The sequence below is a fragment of the Hibiscus syriacus genome, unplaced genomic scaffold, assembly GCF_006381635.1.
Source record: "Hibiscus syriacus cultivar Baekdansim isolate YM2019G1 unplaced genomic scaffold, ASM638163v2 tig00014862_pilon, whole genome shotgun sequence".
Classification (NCBI taxonomy): Eukaryota; Viridiplantae; Streptophyta; class Magnoliopsida; order Malvales; family Malvaceae; genus Hibiscus; species Hibiscus syriacus.
In genome coordinates this window covers 948045-970891 of record NW_024062338.1, presented here as the reverse complement: position 1 = coordinate 970891, position 22847 = coordinate 948045, and the positions used below count along the sequence as shown (strand labels likewise).

Genomic DNA, 22847 nt, shown 5'->3' with positions numbered 1-22847 from the left:
TTTTCTCTTTAACTCTAATCTAGGACTAATGATAAAATGTGAATAGAAAAATTTAATCATAGGTGTTAGAATATTTTTGTAGTGAAATTGACCAACATTAAATTTTAATCTAAGAACAGTGAATATTTTGTCATGTTGTTGAAAATATTATATTATATTATTTAGTTTGTTTAATACGAATATAAGATTACAATGTTTCGTTAGAATAATATAAAATTACATGGAAATAAATTATATCAATTTATCATTATGATACATTTTCTTTTTAGCAAGTTAGTTTTTTTATGTAAATAAAAATCGTTAGTTTTATTAAAAAAAGGAGATAAAATCCAACATTACAATGAACATATAATTATAACATATCCTTATAACCATTAACATAAAAAATAAGCCACTTGCGATCATATAAAGATACAGAGAAAAGGTTAAAAATCCATATAAAAAACTTGAACAAAAGATAGATACGAACATATCTGACTGCATCGACAAACGAACCACAACAAGGGATTAAACTATTGAAAGACCAACGATAATCGCAACTTAGAGTCAAACGTCTTGAGAAAATTATCTTTGACAGTAAACCACGTATTCAAATTTAATCCAATGTGTTAAAGAGAAAGAAAATATAATGGAATATGCATCAACTTTTGCATTTCAATCATAGTGTTAATATACAAGAAATGGTATATATTTAAATAGCTAAACATGAGCTCGCTAAACCATTAATGAGTTGTTGCAACAATATAATCAGCTGGGAGGACACGTGTAAAGAACTACCACATATCAATAACTGCCTAACCAGATATACTTTAACATTCACACCACTTCTTGCAAATTTCTCTAAATTCAAAAACACACAGTTTGCTCCTAAACAATTCGAACTTGGTCAAGGCAAAAGGTTTTGTTAAGACATCTGCAACCTGACTGTCAGTTGGAACATAGTTGACTTGGACTTCATGTGATGCAACCTTTTCTCACAGAAAGTGTAAATCTAGCTCGATATGTTTGCTCTTTGCATGTAAAATAGGGTTTGTAGCCATAACAACCACATTGGTGTTATCACACCAAACTTTAGGTGCTTCAGGCAAAACAACTTCCATTTCGTGTAGAACAACCTTTACCCATACAACCTCAGATGTAACATCAGCAAGGCTCCTGTACTCATCTTCTGCAGTGGATCTAGATATTGTCTGCTATTTTTTCAAACTTCATGCAAGCAGATGACTTTTATTGTATACATAGTTGATCTTCTGTGATTAGTATCTCCACCCCAATCAGAATCTGAGAAGGCATTAAGTACCATCATTCTTTGCACTTGAGCCAAAAACCAAAGACCAATCTCTAACGTTTCTCATAGATAACATAAAATTCGCTTGACAGTTAGCCAATGTACCTCAGTGGGCTCTTGTAAAAATTGTGCAACTTTGTTAACTGCAAATGAGATGTCTAGTCTAGTATGGAAAATATATTGGAGTGCCCCCACTACACTTTGGTACTGTCGTGGATCACTTAACACTTCCCCATCATTCTTGCTAAGCTTAGTTGTTGTTGCCATAGGAGTAGAAGCAAGATTCACATCAAGTATTCAGGTTTTTTTGCAGCAATTTAGTGATAAATTTCTTTTGACAAAGAAACAAGTCGATGCCTGATCTATGCACCTCTATGCCAAGAAAAAACTTAAGTTGTCCAAGATCTTTTAAGGAGAACTTTTCATGCAGCTCATGGATTACTTGGTTGATCTCCAGTTGAGATCTCTCAATGATGAGAATATCATCTACGTATACTACCTCATATATTACTTAACTTTTATTCTTGCGAATAAACAACAGAGAGTTCGCCCTTGAAGACTTGAACCCTAAGCTAAGCACAAATTCTTATAACTTAAGAAACCAGTTCCTTGGTGCTTGTCTCAACCCATACAATGCATTTTTTTAATTTGCACACCAAGACAACTCCATCAATTGAATGTTCTTCAAAATCGGGAATTTGTTGCATGTAGACATCCTTACTCAAGTCACCTTTTAAGAAGACGTTGTTTACATCCACCTGCCTTATTTGCCATTTGTATGTAACAACTAATGAAATCAAAATATTCATTATAAAGAACCGAACCACATGACTAAAGGTATCCGTGAAATCATGCCCACGTATCTGAGATACCCTAGGCAACATGACGAGATTTCAATCTTTCTATAGATCCATCAATATTTTTTTCACCTTGAAAAGCCATTTGCAACCAATGGTTTTTCTCCCAACCGGTAATTCCACAATATCCCATGTGTTATTACTTAGAAGAGTATTGTATTCAGCCAAAACAGTTACCCTTCAGTCATCATTTTTTGGAGCAGCTTGAATGTCTCCAGATACATCTTTGTACTGAATGAAAAAGACTTTTGGTTTAAAGATGTCATGCTTGCTTCGAGTGATCATAGCATGAGTATTATTTGTTCTTGTATCCTGAACACTTTCTTCATTCTGATCTTGTTCACAGGGTACATCTTGTTCAAAATCAAGAGAAAGAGAAACATCACCCATTTGTTCTACAGACTGCACATTTGTCTCATTCCTTGTAGCTTCAGATTGAACAACATTAGTTGCATCTAAGATCTGGTCATCATTGGAACTTGATCCTTGAACAGTTGTATGATGAGGACTGATATGTCCTTGTTGATTAAGAAACATAATATTGTCAATCTTATTATAAACAACCGGTAAGGATCTCGATCAAAACATCACATTAGCACCTTTGCTGCAATATAATGCTTTGTGAGCAAAAGAAAAAACATTTTCGTTAAATACCACACTTCGGATACATATATTCTTCCATTTTTATCCTTGCATTGGTAATCATGGTGCATTAGAGAATAACCCAAGAAAACACATGCCTTGTTAAACGCCCTGAGATGAAGAAAGCAATGACAACCAAAGATTTTGAAAAGAAAAAAACTATAGTCAGGAGCCTTGCCATATACCTTTCGATGAGGTGAAATATTATAAAGAAGCTTAGAGGGCATCCTGTTAATAAGGTAGACCGCATTGAGGACTGCATGAGACTAGTATGTCAGAGGCATTGATTCTTGTGCCAATAATGCTAGAGCATTTTCAACTATGTCTCTGTGATTTCTTTCCACTACCCCGTTTTCTTGTGAGGTATGGGGACACAACCTTCTAAGTTTAACACCAAGATGATGTAAGATAACCTCTAGGAATCAAAACTCTCCTCCACTATCTGTTTGTAACACTAAAATGGTTAAATTAAATTAATTTGAAACCACAGCAGCAAACATTTCAAAGACAACAACAAATTCACTTTTGTTTCTTAAAAGATATACCCAGTTATTCCTTGAGTACATATCCATAAAGCTTACAAAATATCGAAAACTACAAGAAGCAATAGGGGCAGTACCCCATACATCAATTTCAATCAACTTAAAAGGGTTGATTATACACTGTTTGTGATACAGGAAATGGCAAAACTCAACTTTTTTCCATCTAACAGGCTGTATAAACTTCAATTTTTATACATTTAGTTGTTTATTAAGCATTGACTTCATCACCTCAGCTACAAGATGTCCTAGTCTTTTATGCCACAATCAATACTCATTGGTATCTTTAACGGTTGTGTTATGAACATCTGTTGTTTCTCCTAGAATTTGACAATCAAAACTATATAATCAATCATCATGTCTTCCCTCCATCAGCACGACTCTTGTGCTTTTATCCTTAACATAGCAAACATTGACATGAAACTCAAAGTAGACTGAATACTTTAGTAAACTTTGAAACTGAAAAAAGATTCTTGGTTATTTTTTGAACATATAGCGCCTGATTAAGCAAAAGATCTCTAGAAGAAGTTTGAAAACATTTCGACCAATACGAGTAATTGCAACAGTTGAAACATCCCTTAAATGAACCTTACCACTACGAGTGTTTGCTTGTTTGCTTATGATAGTAGAGGAAGTACCAGCCACGTGATGCATGGATCCTAAATCAGGGAACCAGTTAGCATAGTTCAAAGGATCATCAGCCATCAAAGCATTGACTTGAACATTTTCAACTGGCTCCAACTCAGAAGAGCCTCCATCTCCTGCATTTGCACTTACAAAAGGAGTGTAATAACAATTAGACGCATGAGTAAAACATGAAAAAAAATTGGCCTGTGCCTCAGAAGTTGAAGAATTTTGTTGAGCATATACTCCCTTAAAATTCTGATAAAACCTATGCCAACACTTGTCAACAAGGTGAACTAGTTTCCGCATAGTTGGCATTGCTACTTGGGCCTACCCTTGTATTTTGTTTCCAGTATTTGTTTCCAATAGGTTTAGAAACCTATTGGAAAACAACGAACACACAACGAAACCGTTTCAAGATCTGATAACAAATGATACCATGTTAAAGAGAAAAAAATATACTGGAATATGCATCAATTTTTGTATTTCAATCATAGTGTTAATATACAAGAAATGGTAGCTATTTAAAGAGCTAAACATGATCTTGATAAACCACCAATGAGTTGTTGCAACAGCATAACCAACTGGGAGGACACATGTAAAGAACTACAACATGTCATTAACTGTCTAACCATATATACTTTAACACAAGGATCCAAAGCAGGAAAGATTAATAAGATAACAAATAAGCATCATCTTGATCAGTCGAGGTGTCATCAAATCTAACCATGAGAGAATTAAACGAAAAAATGGCCAAATGATCGAAAACATGCTAAAAGATAAAAAAATATGTCATAAAGACAGACGAAAGCGTGTCAAAGAGATAAAATTATTGACAATAAAAAAACAAAATGCAATATGAAAAAAAGGAAATACACACGATCGACGATTAACACTAAAATTAGTGTCGCCTGTTAAAAAAAGAACAATAAGAAAATGGCTCAAGACAATGATCACTCTTAACAAGTTAACTTTAATATTAATTTAAGATATTTATATAAAAAATTATAAAGTTATTTTTGTTACATTATTTAAAATTTACAAAAAATATATTTAACATAATTATATTAAATAATATTTTAAAAATAAAATTACATACTTAAAAATTTTACATTTATTTTTATCGTAGTATATAATATAATAGTAAGCTGATTTCATAATGAATAAAAATAATTGTTTAAGATGATGATCAAGTTTTTCAGGAAGTGCAAATAACAATATACTTTTCTTAGCTCTCGGAGAATTTAGATTCACCACCAAATTGAACCTTCCTTACAATATCCAAAAATAACATGATAGCTCATCGAAATTGAATTCACTTCCAATGCTAGAAAAGAAACAAACTTGAAATCTTTGAAGGCGTTTTCGATTAATATTGTTAATATAATTAATACTTTTAAAATTTTCAAATTCATTTGTGGTATCAAACATAAAATTATACAAATATGGATTGGATCCTTTATATAGATTCTGACAGGAGAGAGTAGAGATGAGAACTGAGATTTTTAGGTGCAACAAAAGGCAAAAGCAAACATTTATTACAGCTTGATGCCCACAATAATAAACCCACCACCAACTTTGGGTTTCCACTTTTAACCTCGTTTTGACCCATTTCCAGCTCTGTCTCTTCCTTATCTTCTTCTTCACCCTTCGAATCCCTTTCTTCTTCTTCTTCATCATCATCTTCTTATCGGTGGCGGCTTTTCGCTTTAGAAAAGTAAACCCAAGTCTTCTTTTGTTTCTTTGCTGCTGGGATGTCACCCTTGTAAGTTTAAGTGCAATTTTTATCCGACTCTTTGTTTTTTTTGGAAGGTTTTGTCTGGTTTAATTGTTGCATTGTGTGTTTCTTCACTTTCAAATTCTGGGTTTAGTTTGTATTTTTGGGATTTGGGGTATCTTTGAAGTGAATATGTTAGTTATTTGTTGAGCTGCTATTTGTCATAAAGATTCAAACTTGGCGAATTACCCTAGTTTGTCAAATATGCTGAATTGGGTTGTTTAGTGGTATATAATTGAAGAGATATTAGAGAACTATTTAAACCTTTGCTCTTTTTCAATATTTTTTATGGGGATGATTTGCTTGATGGAGCTCATTAATTTCTTCCTTTTTATGTTCTCGGTGCTTGAAATGGCCTTAAGAAGTGAGAAAATGATAAAATTTAGAATATGGATTTCATATTTTTGGTGTTTTTTTAATGTACAATAGAAGGATATGCTCATGTATACTTGAGTTCTGTGATGGACAACTGGTCTGACCTGTGCATTTTATGGTCCAATTCAGGGATTGTGAGATGTTTTGTGGATGTTTGACTAGTTCTTAGTCTGTAGCTTTTCGGATTATGGGACGCGAGATGGTGGAGTCGTGGTTTGGCAGTTCATGGTGGAATCTGAGGAAGAGTGCTTCTGAGAGTACCGACAAGGTGGTGCTTGGAATTTTGGCTTTTGAAGTCGCGGCCTTTATGTCCAAGGTGGTGAATTTATGGCATTCTTTGGATGATAGGGAGATCTTGAGGTTGAGGGAAGATATTGAAGACTCAATTGGAATTCAAAGGCTTGTATCTGATGATGAGAATTACCTTATGGATCTTGCACTGAATGAGGTAATGGAGAATTTTGGACATCTGGCAATGTTTGTGGCCAGGCTCGGGAAGAAGTGCACTGACCCTGTATATCACCGTTTTGAAGCCTTCATAAATGATCCGCTTTTGAACAATCTCGAGTGGTTTGGGTGGGAATATCGGTGGAAGAAGATGGACAAGAAAGTGAAGAAAATGGAGAGATTTGTTGGAGTTACGATGCAGTTGGCTCAAGAGTTGGAAGTGTTAGCAGAACTTGAGCAAACCCTTAGGAGGATGCAGAGAAATCCCGAGTCTGATCGGGTGAAATTACTTGAGTTCCAACAGAAAGTAATATTGCAGCGTCAGGAAGTAAAAAGTCTACGCAAGATGTCTCCATGGGTTAGAACTTATGATTACATCGTGCGGTTTCTCTTGAGAACACTTTTAACAGTACTTGAGAGGATAAAACATGTGTTCGGGACCAACCAAATGGCATCCGTAGATGCAAGTGATGATTTTGAATCTATAAATAGCGATTGTCTTTCACGTAGCCATTCCTTTTCCACCATAATACCATCTTCAGTGTATCCTTCTGATCATAATCTGTGCGGGTTCTCGTCTGGACCTCTGGGCAGGTCATTTTCAAAGACTATGAAGCATCGAACTAACAGCAAGCATCTAAAATCTCACTATCACTCTACTGCTTTACATGGAAAGCTGCTGCATTCGAGAACCAAACGGGCTGGTCATGTTGCATTTGGACCTTTTAAAGGATGCATGTCAGCTGGAAGCGTTTCTCCTGTTTTAGAGAGCTGCAAGCCAATTGGCAGTGCATCTATGAGGTTCAGTGGTGCTTACACCAAAAATATCGACAAAATAAACAATTCAAAGATGGAGACATTGTCCAGAAGCAATAATATATACTCTAAACTATACATTTTCAATACTAAGCGATTGTTGAATGCTCCTACATCAACACTTTGTGCTGCTGCATTATCTCTCCGATATGCAAACTTGATTATCTTGATAGAGAAACTAGTTTTGTCACCTCACTTGATCAGTGTCGATGCAAGAGACGATCTATACAGTATGTTACCTACAACTATGAGAAATGCTCTGCGCATTAAACTGAAGCCATATGTAAAGACTTTGGCTTCATCCATCTATGATGCTTCCCTTGCAGCAGAGTGGAGCCTTGCACTGGTGGGGATACTGGAATGGCTGGCGCCACTCGCTCACAACATGATCAGGTGGCAGTCCGAGCATAATTTTGAGGAACAGCAATTGGTTTCCAGGTCAAATGTACTTTTGGTACAGACGCTGCACTTTGCTGATCAAGAAAAAACCGAAGCAGCTATTACCGAGCTTCTCGTGGGCCTTAATTATGTCTATAGGATTGGTAAAGCACACAATGAAAAGGCTTTACCGGAATCTGCCGACAGTGGCTGTACCCTATATCCGCTCAAAGGGGATGATGACACTAGATAACACTTCCTGAGGCATCATCCAATGCCACCATGAGGCCTGTCTTAACGTCTAAGAACAAAGAAGAAATCCATCCCATTTTCAAGGTACTTAGTTGAGCCTTATCTGAAATTCAGTGTCTCTTGTTTTGAAGCAAGCCTTTGTTGATATACATATTCATTTACAGTAACATGTGTATGTTCAGCAATTTCATTGCTGTTAGTTAAATGCTATGATTTCGAACACTCTGCTGCTTCATAACCGCGAGTAACCATTCTTTCGAAATCGAAAAAGACAGGGTCACGTCGATTTTGTATCGTCGATATGTCGATGTTTCTTCCATGAATAAACAGACTGCAGGCTTTTCTCAGGTGCCATGTTAAAAAAAGGGTATGAATGGTGAAAGCGTGAGATTTGTCAGCCTTTTGCTTCTGTTCCTGTATATATGCAGCATGTATTTGAAGATCAACACGTTGAGTCATTAACTCGTTATATATCATTCATTGCATTTTGATTTTCAATTATTATGGCTATTAAATTCAGGTTGAGGAGGACCATTAAAGAAATAATTTTTTAAATAAATTTTATATAAATATATTAAAAAATATTGACACCATTTAAAAATTAATTCACACCCTAAAACTGACACTAATTATTTGATGCTCAAAAAAGTCCAAACTCTCTTATTAAATATAAAGTTCAAACTCAATTTAATGTTACATTATCTCAATCAAATTTGTATTATGAATTACTTACGAAAATTTTAAAAAGAAAAGATTTTTGATTCATAAAAAAAGGTTTGTGAGTTTTTACTCGCACACACGATATACTTGCTTTTGCATAACATGAACTCTTTATCTGAGTTATGCTCGTCTTAAATGAAAGTAAAACATTATACCTTTATGAGTAAACAGTTTTTAGAATGCATATGTCACATGTCTTTATAAAACATTTGTGCCTGTATAAGGAAATGTATATTTCCAAATTAAACTCGGTCCATATAAATATATAATGAATGAGAATTATAGGTCTTATCAACCTTAACAGGTGATGGTAAAGACAATTAAAATATATTCCTTGAAGTTGAACCTCTCGCACAATGAATCATAATAACCTACCCTAATCAGAACCACGACAAACCATTAGTGGATTACTAATATAAACACACAGGGAAAAGGCTTTTAACATTCGTTTACCTTTATTTGTCTTTATATTCACTATGTAAATTAAACATGATAGACTTTCCTCTTTTGACACAATGATATGTGGGTAGGATTCAAGTGCTTGGAAGAGGCATGGAGGATTAATAAAAATATAAAAGAAAAATAAACACTTTTTGGTGCGGGACAGGAGCTAGTTTTGGGACATTATCTGGTTTGGAGTAAAATGAAAGGAAATCAAAATTCAGACGTCAATCCCGCCTTTAATCTCTCCTTCCTTTACCTCCCTTTAATCATGTTTTCTTTATATATATATATATAACTATTTGAATTATAACATTAATTTGAGTTTGAACTTTATGTCTTAAGTTAAAAGAACACTATTTTTTTATATATAAACAATTATTAGCATTATAATAATTAGGTTACATTCAATTTAAAATATTATATATTTTTAATATTAAATTTTAGATTTTACAGCACAACAACCAAAAGTGTCAGTTTCCGTCTCTTTTTAAGGGTATTTATCACTGTCTTTGTTGTCCCCCATCATGTGCATTTTCATTTTTTTACCACCAATTATACATGTCTTTTTCTATCATCGTTCTTTTTACTAACTGCTCTGTTTTTTTTTCTTCTTCAATGCAAACCATAATCAAATTTAATATATTTTTATCATGTTTGTTTTACTTTATTGCTTCATTTTATATTCTACAATATATACTCTGTAATTGAATGAAGTGTTTCCCCCCCCTGAAATATTTGATTACGAATTAAATCTGGAATGCACCAAAAAGTTAGCAAATGATCTCAAATCACTGGTGAAACTTCCTTTGCCGAGAATGTATGACCACTTTCTTTGTGCTTTCCATGCATCAAAAGAACCGATTTCTATGCCTTTTATCACTAGATTTAAGCAATTCATACCGTTTTAAACCCAGTTAAATAAGAGTGTCCGATATAAATATATGTTTATACGTTATAAAATGAGTCCGTTCGTTACAGGGACGGAGGTACATTCCCCCCCCCCCCAAACAAATTTTTTTATCATTATTTTTTGGGAAAATTATCTATTTAGGCTTCAAATTTTAATCTATTTTGATTTTGCCCCCTGTTTCTATTGTTAATTATACTTTGCCCTCTTGAACTAAAAATCCCGACACTTTGCCCCCTTTGAACTAAAATTCTGGCTCCGTCCTTGGTTCGTTACTTCTGAATAATGGCGAATTTAGAAATTTAAAAATGAGGTCTAAAAATTTTAATAGTTTTTTCCCAATAATTAAATTAAGCGGGCTACCCACGGAGCTTGCGTGTATACCCATTAAACCCACGGATTTAACGGTCCGAACTAATAAGCCCGTAATTTAAACGAGCTTTATTTTTTGAGGCCTGAAGTCCACACGGACCGCGGGTTATACGGGTAGCCCGCGGGCCTTAGCCCATATACCCGGCTCTACAAGGGACCACCATTAATTAAACCTAATTAAACTCTCATCTTCCTCTATTTTTCTTTTAATAATAAGCATCCAAAAGTTATTAATAAGAATCAAATATAATGTTATATTTCTTAAAAAAAATGAATTCAAACAATTACGTCAAGGAATGTACATGTTATTAATGATTAAAAAAGATTTAAAAGTACTATATTATAATCATCGAGTTTAAAAATTTATCCATAAAAACAATAAATAGACCAATATTAAATATTTTGTTTCAATTATTGTAGATTTAAATAAATATGAATTTAGTGATGATCCCTATGGTCATAGTATTAGAATCCCAACCATGCAATCTGAATTTGTAAGCTATTTTACTCATTCCATTCCTCAGGAGTGGAGAACAACAATCATTAGCACAACAACCACCCTAATTCACTTTTTCTCTTTTCTTTTTTACCTTTAATCATATCATATATAGCACAACATCTCAATACAAATTTCTTTCATTCATATGAACCAAATAATAATAATAATAAAAATAAAAATAACCTTTCTCATTCATAGAGAGGTAAAATGCATTTCGTGGTGTAGTGTTTTATTTATTTATTTATTTTTTAAAAAACAGTCTTCCCTTCTCTCTTCCCGCTCAGAGAAACCAAACAATGAATTCCCCTTCCTTCTTCCTTCTTTCCACCCTTTTCCTTTCTCTTCTCCCTCTTTCCTTCTCCTCCAACGACACCGATGCCCTCACTCTCTTCCGCCGCCAAGCCGACACCCACGGCACCCTCATCTCCAACTGGACCGGCCGCGATGCCTGTTCCTCCGCGTGGCGTGGCGTTCTTTGCTCTTCCACGGGTCGGGTCACCGCCCTCTCCCTCCCTTCCCTCTCCCTCCGTGGCCCCATCACCGCCCTTTCCCTCCTTGACCAGCTTCGAATCCTTGACCTCCAAAACAACCGCTTGAACGGCACCGTTTCACCCTTAACTAACTGTTCCAACCTTAAACTCGTTTATCTTTCAAACAATGATTTATCCGGCGACATCCCCCCGCAAATATCGCTTCTCAAACGGCTGCTTCGACTAGATTTATCCAACAACAACATACGTGGCAACATTCCTCAAGAAATCTCCGGTTTGAAACGCCTCATCACTCTCCGGCTCCAAAACAATGCATTGACAGGCCAAATCCCAAATTTTTCTTCTTCTCTTCGAAACTTAGAAGAGCTTAATTTAACCAACAATGAGTTTTACGGGAGGGTGCCTGGAAATTTACTGAACAAGTTCAGTGAAAAAAGCTTTATGGGAAATGAAGGGCTTTGTGGGCCAAATCCATTTCCAGTTTGTTCCTTTACAGGGTCTCGACCGGTGGATTCATCGACCCAGGCCGTTACATCGAACCCGAGTTCAATGCCGAGGACACCCATCATCGAACAAGACAAGAATAAGACACATAAAGGGTTAAGCCCCGGTGCTATAGTTGCAATTGTAGTGGCAACCTGTGTGGTGTTTCTGGTGGTAGTTTCTTTTACAGTGGCTTATTTCTGTGGGAGAAACAGTGGAGAGATCGTTTGGAAAGCCGGTAGTGATGGTGGGAAAAGGAGCAGAAGTAGCTATGGAAGTGAAAAGAAAGTTTATGCAAATGGGGGAGCCGAGCCTGACAGCGATGGAACGGACGGAACAGATAAGAGTAAGCTTGTGTTTTTTGAGAGAAGGAAACAGTTTGTGTTGGAGGATTTGTTGAGAGCTTCAGCAGAAATGCTCGGAAAAGGGAGCTTGGGAACAGTCTACAAAGCAGTGCTCGATGATGGGTGCACCGTAGCCGTCAAGAGGCTTAAAGATGCGAATCCATGTCCGAGGAAAGAGTTTGAACAGTACATGGATGTGATTGGGAAAGTTCAGCACCCAAATGTTGTGAAGCTGAGGGCTTACTATTATGCTAAAGAAGAGAAGCTTCTTGTTTATGATTATCTCCCTAATGGGAGCTTGCATTCACTTCTCCATGGTAATGAATTTCAGTTTTTGTTGACTTTGGGAGTGTAAATGTGTGATTATTTTCGTTTTTTAATCTTTTCAAACAGGAAACAGAGGACCAGGGAGGATTCCATTGGATTGGACGACAAGGATCAGCCTAGTGTTAGGGGCAGCTCGAGGATTAGCAAAGATTCATCAAGAGTTCAGTGCACCAAAAATACCACATGGAAACGTGAAATCATCCAATGTGCTTCTTGACAAAAATGGGGTTGCTTCGATTTCTGATTTTGGGTTGGCTTTGCTTTTAAACCCTGCTCATGCTATAGCAAGATTGGGTGGATACAGGTCTCCCGAGCAAGCTGAAGTAAAGAGACTGTCTCAAATGGCTGATGTTTATAGCTTTGGGGTCTTGTTGTTGGAAGTGCTTACAGGGAGAGCTCCATCACAGTATCCGTCACCAACTCTTCCTCGAGTCGAGGGCGAAGAACTGGCAGTTGATCTTCCGAAATGGGTTCGATCCGTTGTTAAAGAAGAGTGGACAGCCGAAGTGTTTGATCAAGAGCTTTTGAGGTACAAAAACATTGAGGAGGAACTTGTTTCAATGCTTCATGTGGGGTTGGCCTGTGTGTTTCCTCAGCCTGAAAAGCGGCCTTCCATGGCGGAAGTGGCTAAAATGATTGAGGATATCAGAGTGGAACAGTCACCTTTAGGGGAATATTACGATGAATCGCGCAATTCGGTTTCGCCTTCCATTGCCACCACTGAAGATGGACTTGCTGGTTACTGATATTTTCATTTCCAAATGGTAAATTAATTTCTTCCTTTTTATCTGCATGATCTCTTGCTTCAAATTTATCAGTCTTTTATGGTTCTTTCTTAGACCCTATTTGCTTTCTTCATATTTCTTTGTAATATTTGTAAGTCTCTGTGTGCTTGTTGTTGCTGATTAGAAGATCACTGTTGATCTATAATGTACTATGTTTTCATCAAAAAAAGTAATTATTTACGTATAAAAGTGCTTTAAATTCGGTTAAACTACTTGTTCATTCTTAGCTTATGAGTAAATTATTCTGTGGATTTGAAGTAAATAAAGATTAATTGTTAAAAAGTATTGATTGACGTATCATGTTTTAATTTAATGTTTAAAAATGCTATATTTTTTAAGAAAGCAACTATATCAATGTCTCATACATAATAGTGTATAGGAATTCCTAAAAGTTTACTATTGTCTTTGTGTTATTTAAAAAAATGTATTAGAACTATATAATGTATTAGAAAGTTCATGCATGTGGATTTGAATTTGATTGGATTTAAGCTAATATTTGGGCTTAAATGACATAATTAGGACAAATTAAAGTATAAGATTTGAATCTCAAATTTAAGCATATAATAGAGAAATTAAAATATTCCTTAAAAGTTTATCCAACAAAAAATATTCGATAAATGGAAGTTTAATATAAAAACCAGTATCCAAATTATATTGTTTTTCCAAAGCAGTGGCTAAACTTTTTTTCAATTAATACAGGTGTCTAACGTTACAAACGTTATCACTTTAGGTGCTTCAGTAGTAACGGTCGTTAAAATACCCGTTAAGTGACACGTGTCATATTTATATAATTTTTATTTTTTTAAGAAAACTTACAAATATTATTATATTTTTAAAAACCCTAATTTTTTTAAAATTAAAAAATTACAAAAAAGTCCCAAATCCCTAAAAATTCTTAAAATCAACCCTAAATCCTTAACCCTAATCCTAGTTTATTGTAACACCCCCAACCCGTACCCGACCTGGATACGAGTCTGAGGCGTCACATTGACTTTTCAAACTTTGACTCTTAAAGAAAACCAAAGAAATTTTAAACATTCATTAAAATAAAAATTGTTACTTCACATGAGTTGACCAAAACAAAACAAAATCAATCAGAGCATTCGTAACTAACATATTTCTTACATGCCAACACACTATACATAACAAAATATATACTTTATCAGTTACTTCTGATATGATATTCTAGTAGTGACGCTATCCTTGCCACTCCTATTTATGCTCTTCTTGTTTCTTGGTACCTACGTGTAAATCACTTACACGCTAAGTCATATACTTAGTGAGGCATAATAATAAATACATAGCAATAATATCATGAACATGTACTACTATCAGTCCATTATGACATTGCACATGTAGATACCATATATAAATATGATGTGCATGAATGAACATCTATGTCTCATAAGAGTTTTCCTTTAATTTATCTTTGGATGCCCATGTACATTATTGAGAACATGAGGTATGTGAGTACATTGAGATTGTGCACGAATGTTGTCACCACAGCTCGAATAAATTCCCACTAGGGGCACTAAATATTTGTCCCGAAGGACCACTGATAATCCCTCTACTCTTGGCATGTCAATTATACCTACAGCTCTCATATTAAATAACATGGGCTTAAATATAAATACATTTCTCATTTTTATATCTCTTTTATCAATGTCCATGTAAACACATAAGTCACTTCATATGCACATATATGATCACTTCCATTATTTCACATACTTGGGTTGATTCTCTTATAATGTCATTTATTCATATTGTATCATGTTAAAGCATGAATGAATTATGCATGAGATCACTATAACATTAATACATATATATAGGTATGCATGTGCATGAATATGAAATTATAAGTTCAACTATAAGAGATAGACTCGAAGCAAGTCTTATCTCGATACAATTCCATCTAGGATATGCAATCACCTTAGCCTTGCTTACTTTGAATTGATCCTAATTCTTTGATTGTTTCGGAATAGGATTACACTCTAAATCTACATAATAATACATTGATACATATAAGTATATTAATTGATATATTTTAATCTATCACTTCTTAGACTAAAAGAAAGGTTACTTTCATCTCTTAATTAAGGTAGGTATCGGTACACTCTATAGTGTATCGATGCATCCCTTAACGTATGTATAGATGCACTACCTATGCATCTATACACAAATTACATTCGATGTTTTCTTTTTAAGAGAGTGTATCGATACACTCCCTATGTATCGATGCACTTATTTCATTCGATGTTTTTATTTCGTTTGAGAGTGTATCGGTACCCATTGAATGTGTAACGATGCACACAACCCATAAATTACATTTTGAGCACGAAAATCACTTCATTTTCAGCTCAATACTTTATATTTCACCTTCTTTTATATTCCTAACTTTCATACACATACTTACACCCATTTCTACTCAATAATCACTTCTTTAAACTCAAAATCCTATCATTTATATGACATTCAAGAATCATACTCAAATATCAACATGTTCTAAATCTAATTCTAGCACTTCATATTCCTTATTTAGATTGATGACAAGTCAAATCCAACTTCCAATTCTAATTATGAACTTTTATTTCAAAATTTCATTCAAGAACTCCTAATCTTTAATCTCTCTTAACTCCATCATCCTTTGATTTTAAGATAATTTAAGCTTTCCCTAAGCTTAGTTATCATCTAATGATCATAACCCAACCTTAAAATCAACAATTAATTAACTAACCAGAAAACTCACCTTTGCTCTGGCTCACGTTGAGGAGAAAGAAGAAAGATGAAGAGAACTCTGGAACTCACTTGATTTCCTCCTCCCATCCACGTGGTTAATATATAACCAAACTTAATTATTTTCCTTGCAAATGACCATTTTATCCTTTTATTCCTCATTCTTTTCAATTTGATCCTACACTACATTTTTCATATAAGTCCTTGAACTATTCAATTATTCTACTTTAATCACCAAATTCCGTAACTTTATAGTTTAGTCACTAACCCGGTATTGAGGATGTTACAAATCTCCCCCTTAAGAAAATTCATCCTCGAATTTTTCATTGCGTAAAGAGGTGGGGGTACTGATTCCTCATATCCTCTTCACGTTCCCATGTTGCTTCCTCTATCTTGTGATTCCTCCACAAGACTTTGACTAATGGAATAGTCTTATTCCTTAGTTGATTAACCATGTGAGCTAAGATTTGAACCGGTTCTTCCTCTTACGTTAAATCCGGTTGGACCTTGATCTCTTCTTGTGTTACGATATGGGAGGGATCAGATCGATATTTCTGAAACATTGAAACATGAAAGACATCGTGAATCTTTTCCATTTCAGGTGGCAACGCCAATTGATATGCCACTGGTCCAACTCTCTTAACGATCTCATAAAGTCCGATGAATCTAGGACTAAGTTTTCCTTTACGTCTAAACCTCAAAACATTTTTTCCAATGAGATACTTTTAAAAACACTTGATCCCCGACTTGATATCCTATCTCTTTCCTCTTTAAATCTGTATATGACTTATGTCTATTAACTCTGAATCACTTGGACCTTTTCTTCCACCTTCTGAATCAACTCAGGACCGAGGATTTCTCTATCTTTAAGCTCAAACCAATTCAAGGGTATACGCCATCTTCTTCCATAAAGAGTTTCATAGGGCGCCATTTTGATACTTATTGATAACTATTGTTGTAAGCGAACTCAGCAAGTGGCAAATATCTTTCCCACGATCCCTTGAATTCTATTACACAAGCTCTTAACATATCCTCTAGAATTTGGATGGTTCGCTCAGACTGTCCATTTATCTGTAGATGAAATGTAGTGCTGAAGTTCAGTCGTGTGCCTTATGCCCCATTCAAGGTTTTCCAAAATCTCAAAGTAAAGCGAGGGTCTCGATCAGAAACTATGGAAATAGACACACCATGCAACCGAATAATATCCCTGATATATAACTCAACATACTTATCCATGGAGAAATCAGCTCGAACCGGAATAAAAGGGGCTGACTTAGTCAATCTATCTACGATTACCCAGATTGAATCTCTTTTGTTTGGAGTTAAAGGTAACCCGTTACAAAATCCATTGTTACGTTCTCTCATTTCCACTGAGGAATCGACATTGGTTGTAATAGTTTTGTCGGAACCTGATGCTCAGCTTTGACTTGCTGTCAAGTCAAACACTTAGATATGAATTCTGTAACGTCTTTCTTCATTCCAGGCCACCAATATCGACTCTTGGCATCCATATACATTTTGTTCCCTCCATAATGCATTGTCAATGGACTATAATGAGCTTCCAATAATAAATCTTTCTTCAATTAATCATTATCCATAATTACCAATCTCCCTCGATAAAACAAGTTCCTATCAGACTTGATCGCATAATCTTTTATCTCCTCGTTCTTTACTTGTTGCAGCTTCTTCAGACATTTTTCATCTTTACTTTGCAATTCCTTAATTCGATCTAGCCATGATGGCTTGATAGTTAAATCCGCACCTATTGCACCGTCTCCACTTAACGATAGTCTGGCATCCATAGCTCGTAAGGTTGCAAACGTCTTTCGGCTTAAGGCATTCGCTACCACATTTGCTTTCGCCGGATGGAAATCAATCACAACATCATAATCCTTGAGAAATTTCACCCATCTTCTATGTCTTAAATTTAACTCCTTCTGAGTCATCAAATATTTCAAACTCTTATGGTCCGTATACAAGTAGCATCGTTCAACATACAAGTAGTGACGCCAGATCTTAAGAGCGAACACTACTGCAACCATCTCCAGATTGTGCGTTGGATAATTCTTTTCATGCGGTTTTAATTTCCTCGATGCATACGTTATCACTTTACCCTATTGTATTAACACACATCTCAAGCCATTATGGGACGTATCACTATACACAACAAAGTTCTTGCCAGACTCAGGTTGAACTAACACTGGAGCTTATGTCAAAATATTCTTTAACTTTTCTAAACTTCCATGGCATTCCGGAGTCCAAGAAAATTTTTCCTCTTTCCTCAATAACTTAGTTAGGGGTAATGCTATTATCGAAATTTTTTTATCGAACCTTCGGTAATAACCAGCTAACCCTAGAAAACTTCGAACTTCTGACACATTCTTTGGAACTTCCCACTCTAAAATGGTTTTAATCTTTTAAGAATCGACTCGAATTCCTTCTGCAGAAATTACATGTCCAAGGAACGTCACTTCATTCAACCAGAATTCAAATTTAGCTAGTTTCGCATATAGCTTCTATTCTCTCAAAATCTGTAAAATTATATTCAAGTGTGAACTATGCTCTTCTTCTGACTTCGAATACACCAAAATATCGTCAATGAATGCCACTACAAACTGATCCAAATAGAGTTAGAATATTCTGTTCATCAAGTCCATGAAAGCAGCTAGTGCATTCGTAACTCCAAATGTCATTACGATAAACTCATAGTGACCATATCTCATTCTAAAGGCTGTCTTCGGAATATCTTTCTCCTGAATCTTTAATTGATGATAACCAGAACATAAGTCAATCTTCAAAAATACCGAAACTCTTTTTAACTGATCGAATAAATCATCAATTCGAGGAAGGGGATACTTGTTCTTGATTGTCACTTTATTGAGTTGCTTATAATCAATGCAAAGACGCATTGATCCATCATTCTTTTTGACGAACAAAACTGGAGCTCCCCATGGCGAGACACTCGGTCTTATAAACCCTTTGTCCAACAATTCTTGTAATTAAATCTTTAATTCTTGTAATTCTTTTGGAGCCATTCTGTATGGTGCCATTGCAATAGGCGTTGTTAATGGTATTATTTTAATATGAAATTCTACCTCTCTGTCGGGAGGCAAGCTCGGTAACTCTGCAGGAAATACGTCGAGAAACTCTCTGACTATAGGAATTTCTTTAATCCCCTTATCTTTAGCTCTAACATCCAGCACATTAGCAATAAACTCCAAACATCCTTGTAGTAGTAACTTCTTTGCCGACATCACTGAGATTACACTTGCCAATGGATTCCATCATTCACTAAATACAATAACTTCTACACCTTCTGAACTTTTCAACGTTACTCTTTTCAGTCTACAGTCAATATTAGCGTAGTAACGATATAACCAGTCCATTCTCAGAATCACCTCGAATTCATCAAAAGAAAATTCCATCAGATTAACAGGGAATTTAATTCCCTGAATTCGTATGGCACACCCTCGACACCATATTGACCCGAGCACTGTGCCCTAACGGATTCGTCACTATGACATCACTACTAATAGCTTCTAATTGAATGTTTAATTCTTGTACTAACTTACTGTTAATGTAAGAATATTTAGACCCCGAATCAATCAATACTAGATCACTCTTACCATATAATTGAAAAATACCTGCTATTATCTTCGGGTCATCTCGATCCTCATTGGTCTTGAGGTTATACACCCTAGCTGTGGAGCGTATCTCTTGTAGAGCCGAGGACTCTGACTAACTTCTACCTCTTCCCCTCTGAGCTACAGAAACAGACCTCTCTGGTTGTGCAGATTCACCGGCTATCATAGGACAATCCCGAACAAAATGTCTGGTGTCCCCACATTTAATGTAGGCTCAAAAAATCATTCTATATATCCCCGAGTGATTCCTTCCACAATGTGGGCATTGTCTGACTTGGCTCTGGTTAGATCTCCCAGCTCCAGATCTCATTGATTGAGTTTGTCTGCCCCTCAACGGATTTAATCCTCTAGCAGAGGATGCCACTGATTCTGATCTAGCTTGGGGTCAAAAACCAACATCTCTGCCCCTTTTTTTATGGTGCAACACTCGATGATGCACCCGCCCTTTTCGATGTCTAAGCTCTTGAATCTCCAAATCTTTCGTTCTGAGCCCTTACCAAAGTTTTGGCATGGTTCACTACTTCTTGAAATGACACAATTAACATCTCTTTCAATCTTGGTCATAAACCTTCCACAAACCAATCACAAGCATCTTTCTCTGTTGGAATGAGTTCGACAATAAAGTGACTAAGTTTGTTAAATTCACACTCGTATTCATATACTGTATGGTTCCATTGCTTCAAATTCATGAACTCTTGCTTCATATGTCTGATAAACTGATCTCCGATGTATTTATGCTTAAATTCTTCTAAAAATAAGGTCCAAGTTACTAGATCACCAGACATTCTCAATGTAACGTTGGTCTACCAAATCATTGTTTGCCCTCTAAGCAAGGAAATTACTCCATCAAGCTTCTCAGCATCGGAACAATGAAGTCCCTCTAACATGATTTTTACATCATTGAGCCAAAAGTCCGCAGCAACCGGACCTTCTTCGGCTTCACCTCTAAACTTTAGAGCTCCTAAACCCTTCAACTCCTTAGCAACATTCATTCTCGGAGTTGAAGTAGCAAGAGGTTGGAAACGATCCAAAACCGCGTCTAATGTCTTAAAGAACAAATCTTGATCACTTACAAACACTCCAGAGGGTGTCTGTTCTTCACTCTGCCCGGCCAGGGCAAGTTTTCACTTCTAGAATTACCATGTCCGGACATCTATAAAAACATAACCAAATCGTTCTATTAGAAAAACAATATACTTACTATTATACCATATCAAAAGTTTTCACTATTTTGTTGGCATATATACATTTTAAGACACTCAAGACTTCAGTTTATGCCAAGAATCGACTAAACCGTAGTTCTGATACCATTAAATGTAACACCCCCAACCCGTACCCGACCCGGATACGAGTCTGAGGCGTCACATTGACTTTTCAAACTTTGACTCTTAAAGAAAACCAAAGAAATTTTAAACTTTCATTAAAATAAAAATTGTTACTTTACATAAGTTGACCAAAACAAAACAAAATATGTCAGAGCATTTTTATCTAACACATTTCTTACATGCCAACACACTATACATAACAAAATATATACTTTATCAATTATTTCTGATTTGATCTTTTAGTAGTGACGATGTCCTTGCCACTCCTATTTCTACTCTTCTTGTTTCTTGGTACCTACGTGTAAATCACTTACACGTTAAGTCATAGACGTAGTGAGGCATAATAATAAACACATAGCAATAATATCATGAACATGTACTACTATCAATCCATTATGACATTGCAATGCACATGTAGATACCATATATAAATATGATGTGCATAAATGAACATTTATGTCTCATAAGAGTTTTCCTTTAATTTATCTTTGGATGCCCATGTACATTATTGAGAACAGGAGGTACGTGAGTACATTAAGGTTGTGCACGAATGCTGTCACCAAAGCTCGAATAAATTCCCACTAGGGGCACTGAATATTTGTCCCGAAGAACCACTATGTCCCGAAAGACCACTATTTCCTGAAGGACCACTGATAATCCCTCGACTCTTGGCATACCAATTATACCTACAACTCTCATATTAAATAACATGGGCTTAAATATAAATACATTTCTCATTTTTATATCTCTTTTATCACTGTCCATGTAAACACATAAGTCACTTCTTATGCACACATACGATCACTTCCATTATTTCATATACCTGGGTTGATTCTCTTATAATGACATTGTTGAAACATTTTGATATTTCGATATAACAAATTAAGTTAAATGGATTTTAAGATTTTCCAAATGATTTTCTAAGTATATTCGATATAACTATTCGAATATCAAAACATTACTCCAAATATTTCAAAAATCATTTTTAATCCTCACTTAAGTGTAAAATTAAGTTTTAATCATAAAACAATTTCAAAATAATTTTACAAAGTATTTCGAACCAATTCAAAGCCAAAAATTCCAGATTGCTCAGAGGGAACCGATTCCCCCCCATAGGAGGAACCGATTCCCCCTGAATGGTTTGGCTCCGAGATTCCAGAATGCTCGGAGGGAACCGATCCCCCCAAGGGGGTACCGATTCCCCCTTGTACAACGGTCGAAATATTTGAATTTTACACTTAGGAACCGATTCCCTTCAAGGGGGAACCGATTCCCCCACACACCAAGCTGTTTTATTAAATGTTTTCACACTAAAACGGCTATAATATCTTCTCTAATCATCCCCAACATTCAGAAGTGATCCAAGGTGTATTTAAGCAAGCTTAGAAGCCATTGATCAATAACAAGAAACATCAAGCAACTAAAATCAAGAGAGAATCAAAGAGAAAGCATAAAACCTCAAGTTTGACCATTTCAAGCCTATTTTCATTCAATATTCATTTTGCTTTCAATAACACTTTTTGTGCTCAATTGTATTCATCTTTGAGTGTTCTTTTCTTTATTCTAGAATTGTGCAAACATCTTACCTTGTGAGGTTTCTTGTAAGTTTGCAAATTTGTAATCTTCTCTTTGAGAAAAGAGTGTTCTCAAGAGTTGGGGTATACTCTTGAGGGAATTGTAAGGTTATCTCTTTGGCCTCAAAAGAAAGAACAAATTAGTGAATTTGTTGGAAAATCCTTAGTGTGGATAGCTAAGGTAGTGGACGTAGACTTTGTTTG

The 22847-nt window shown here is 35.5% G+C and overlaps 2 protein-coding genes across 2 annotated transcripts; both read left to right on the top strand.

The window, feature by feature from the left end:
• Positions 1–5477: 5477 nt before the first annotated feature.
• Positions 5478–8359, top strand: LOC120207542 (protein PSK SIMULATOR 1-like). Its single transcript, XM_039206991.1, has 2 exons — positions 5478–5715; positions 6232–8359. Exon 2 carries the CDS (start codon positions 6290–6292, stop codon positions 7994–7996), a length of 1707 nt encoding a protein of 568 aa, XP_039062922.1. The 5' UTR covers positions 5478–5715; positions 6232–6289; the 3' UTR covers positions 7997–8359.
• A 2844-nt stretch (positions 8360–11203) lies between these two features.
• Positions 11204–13403, top strand: LOC120207541 (leucine-rich repeat receptor-like protein kinase PXC1). The gene is made up of 2 exons (XM_039206990.1): positions 11204–12572; positions 12649–13403. Exons 1-2 carry the CDS (start codon positions 11234–11236, stop codon positions 13326–13328), a joined length of 2019 nt encoding a protein of 672 aa, XP_039062921.1. The 5' UTR covers positions 11204–11233; the 3' UTR covers positions 13329–13403.
• The last annotated feature ends 9444 nt before the right edge of the window (positions 13404–22847 follow it).

Excerpts from the sequence above, each read along its gene's own strand:
- LOC120207542 (XM_039206991.1), top strand. The coding sequence starts at position 6,290 with ATGGGACGCGAGATGGTGGAGTCGTGGTTTGGCAGTTCATGGTGGAAT.
- LOC120207541 (XM_039206990.1), top strand. The coding sequence starts at position 11,234 with ATGAATTCCCCTTCCTTCTTCCTTCTTTCCACCCTTTTCCTTTCTCTT. Across the intron at positions 12,573-12,648 it reads CTTGCATTCACTTCTCCATG|GAAACAGAGGACCAGGGAGG; the intron begins GTAATGAATTTC and ends CTTTTCAAACAG.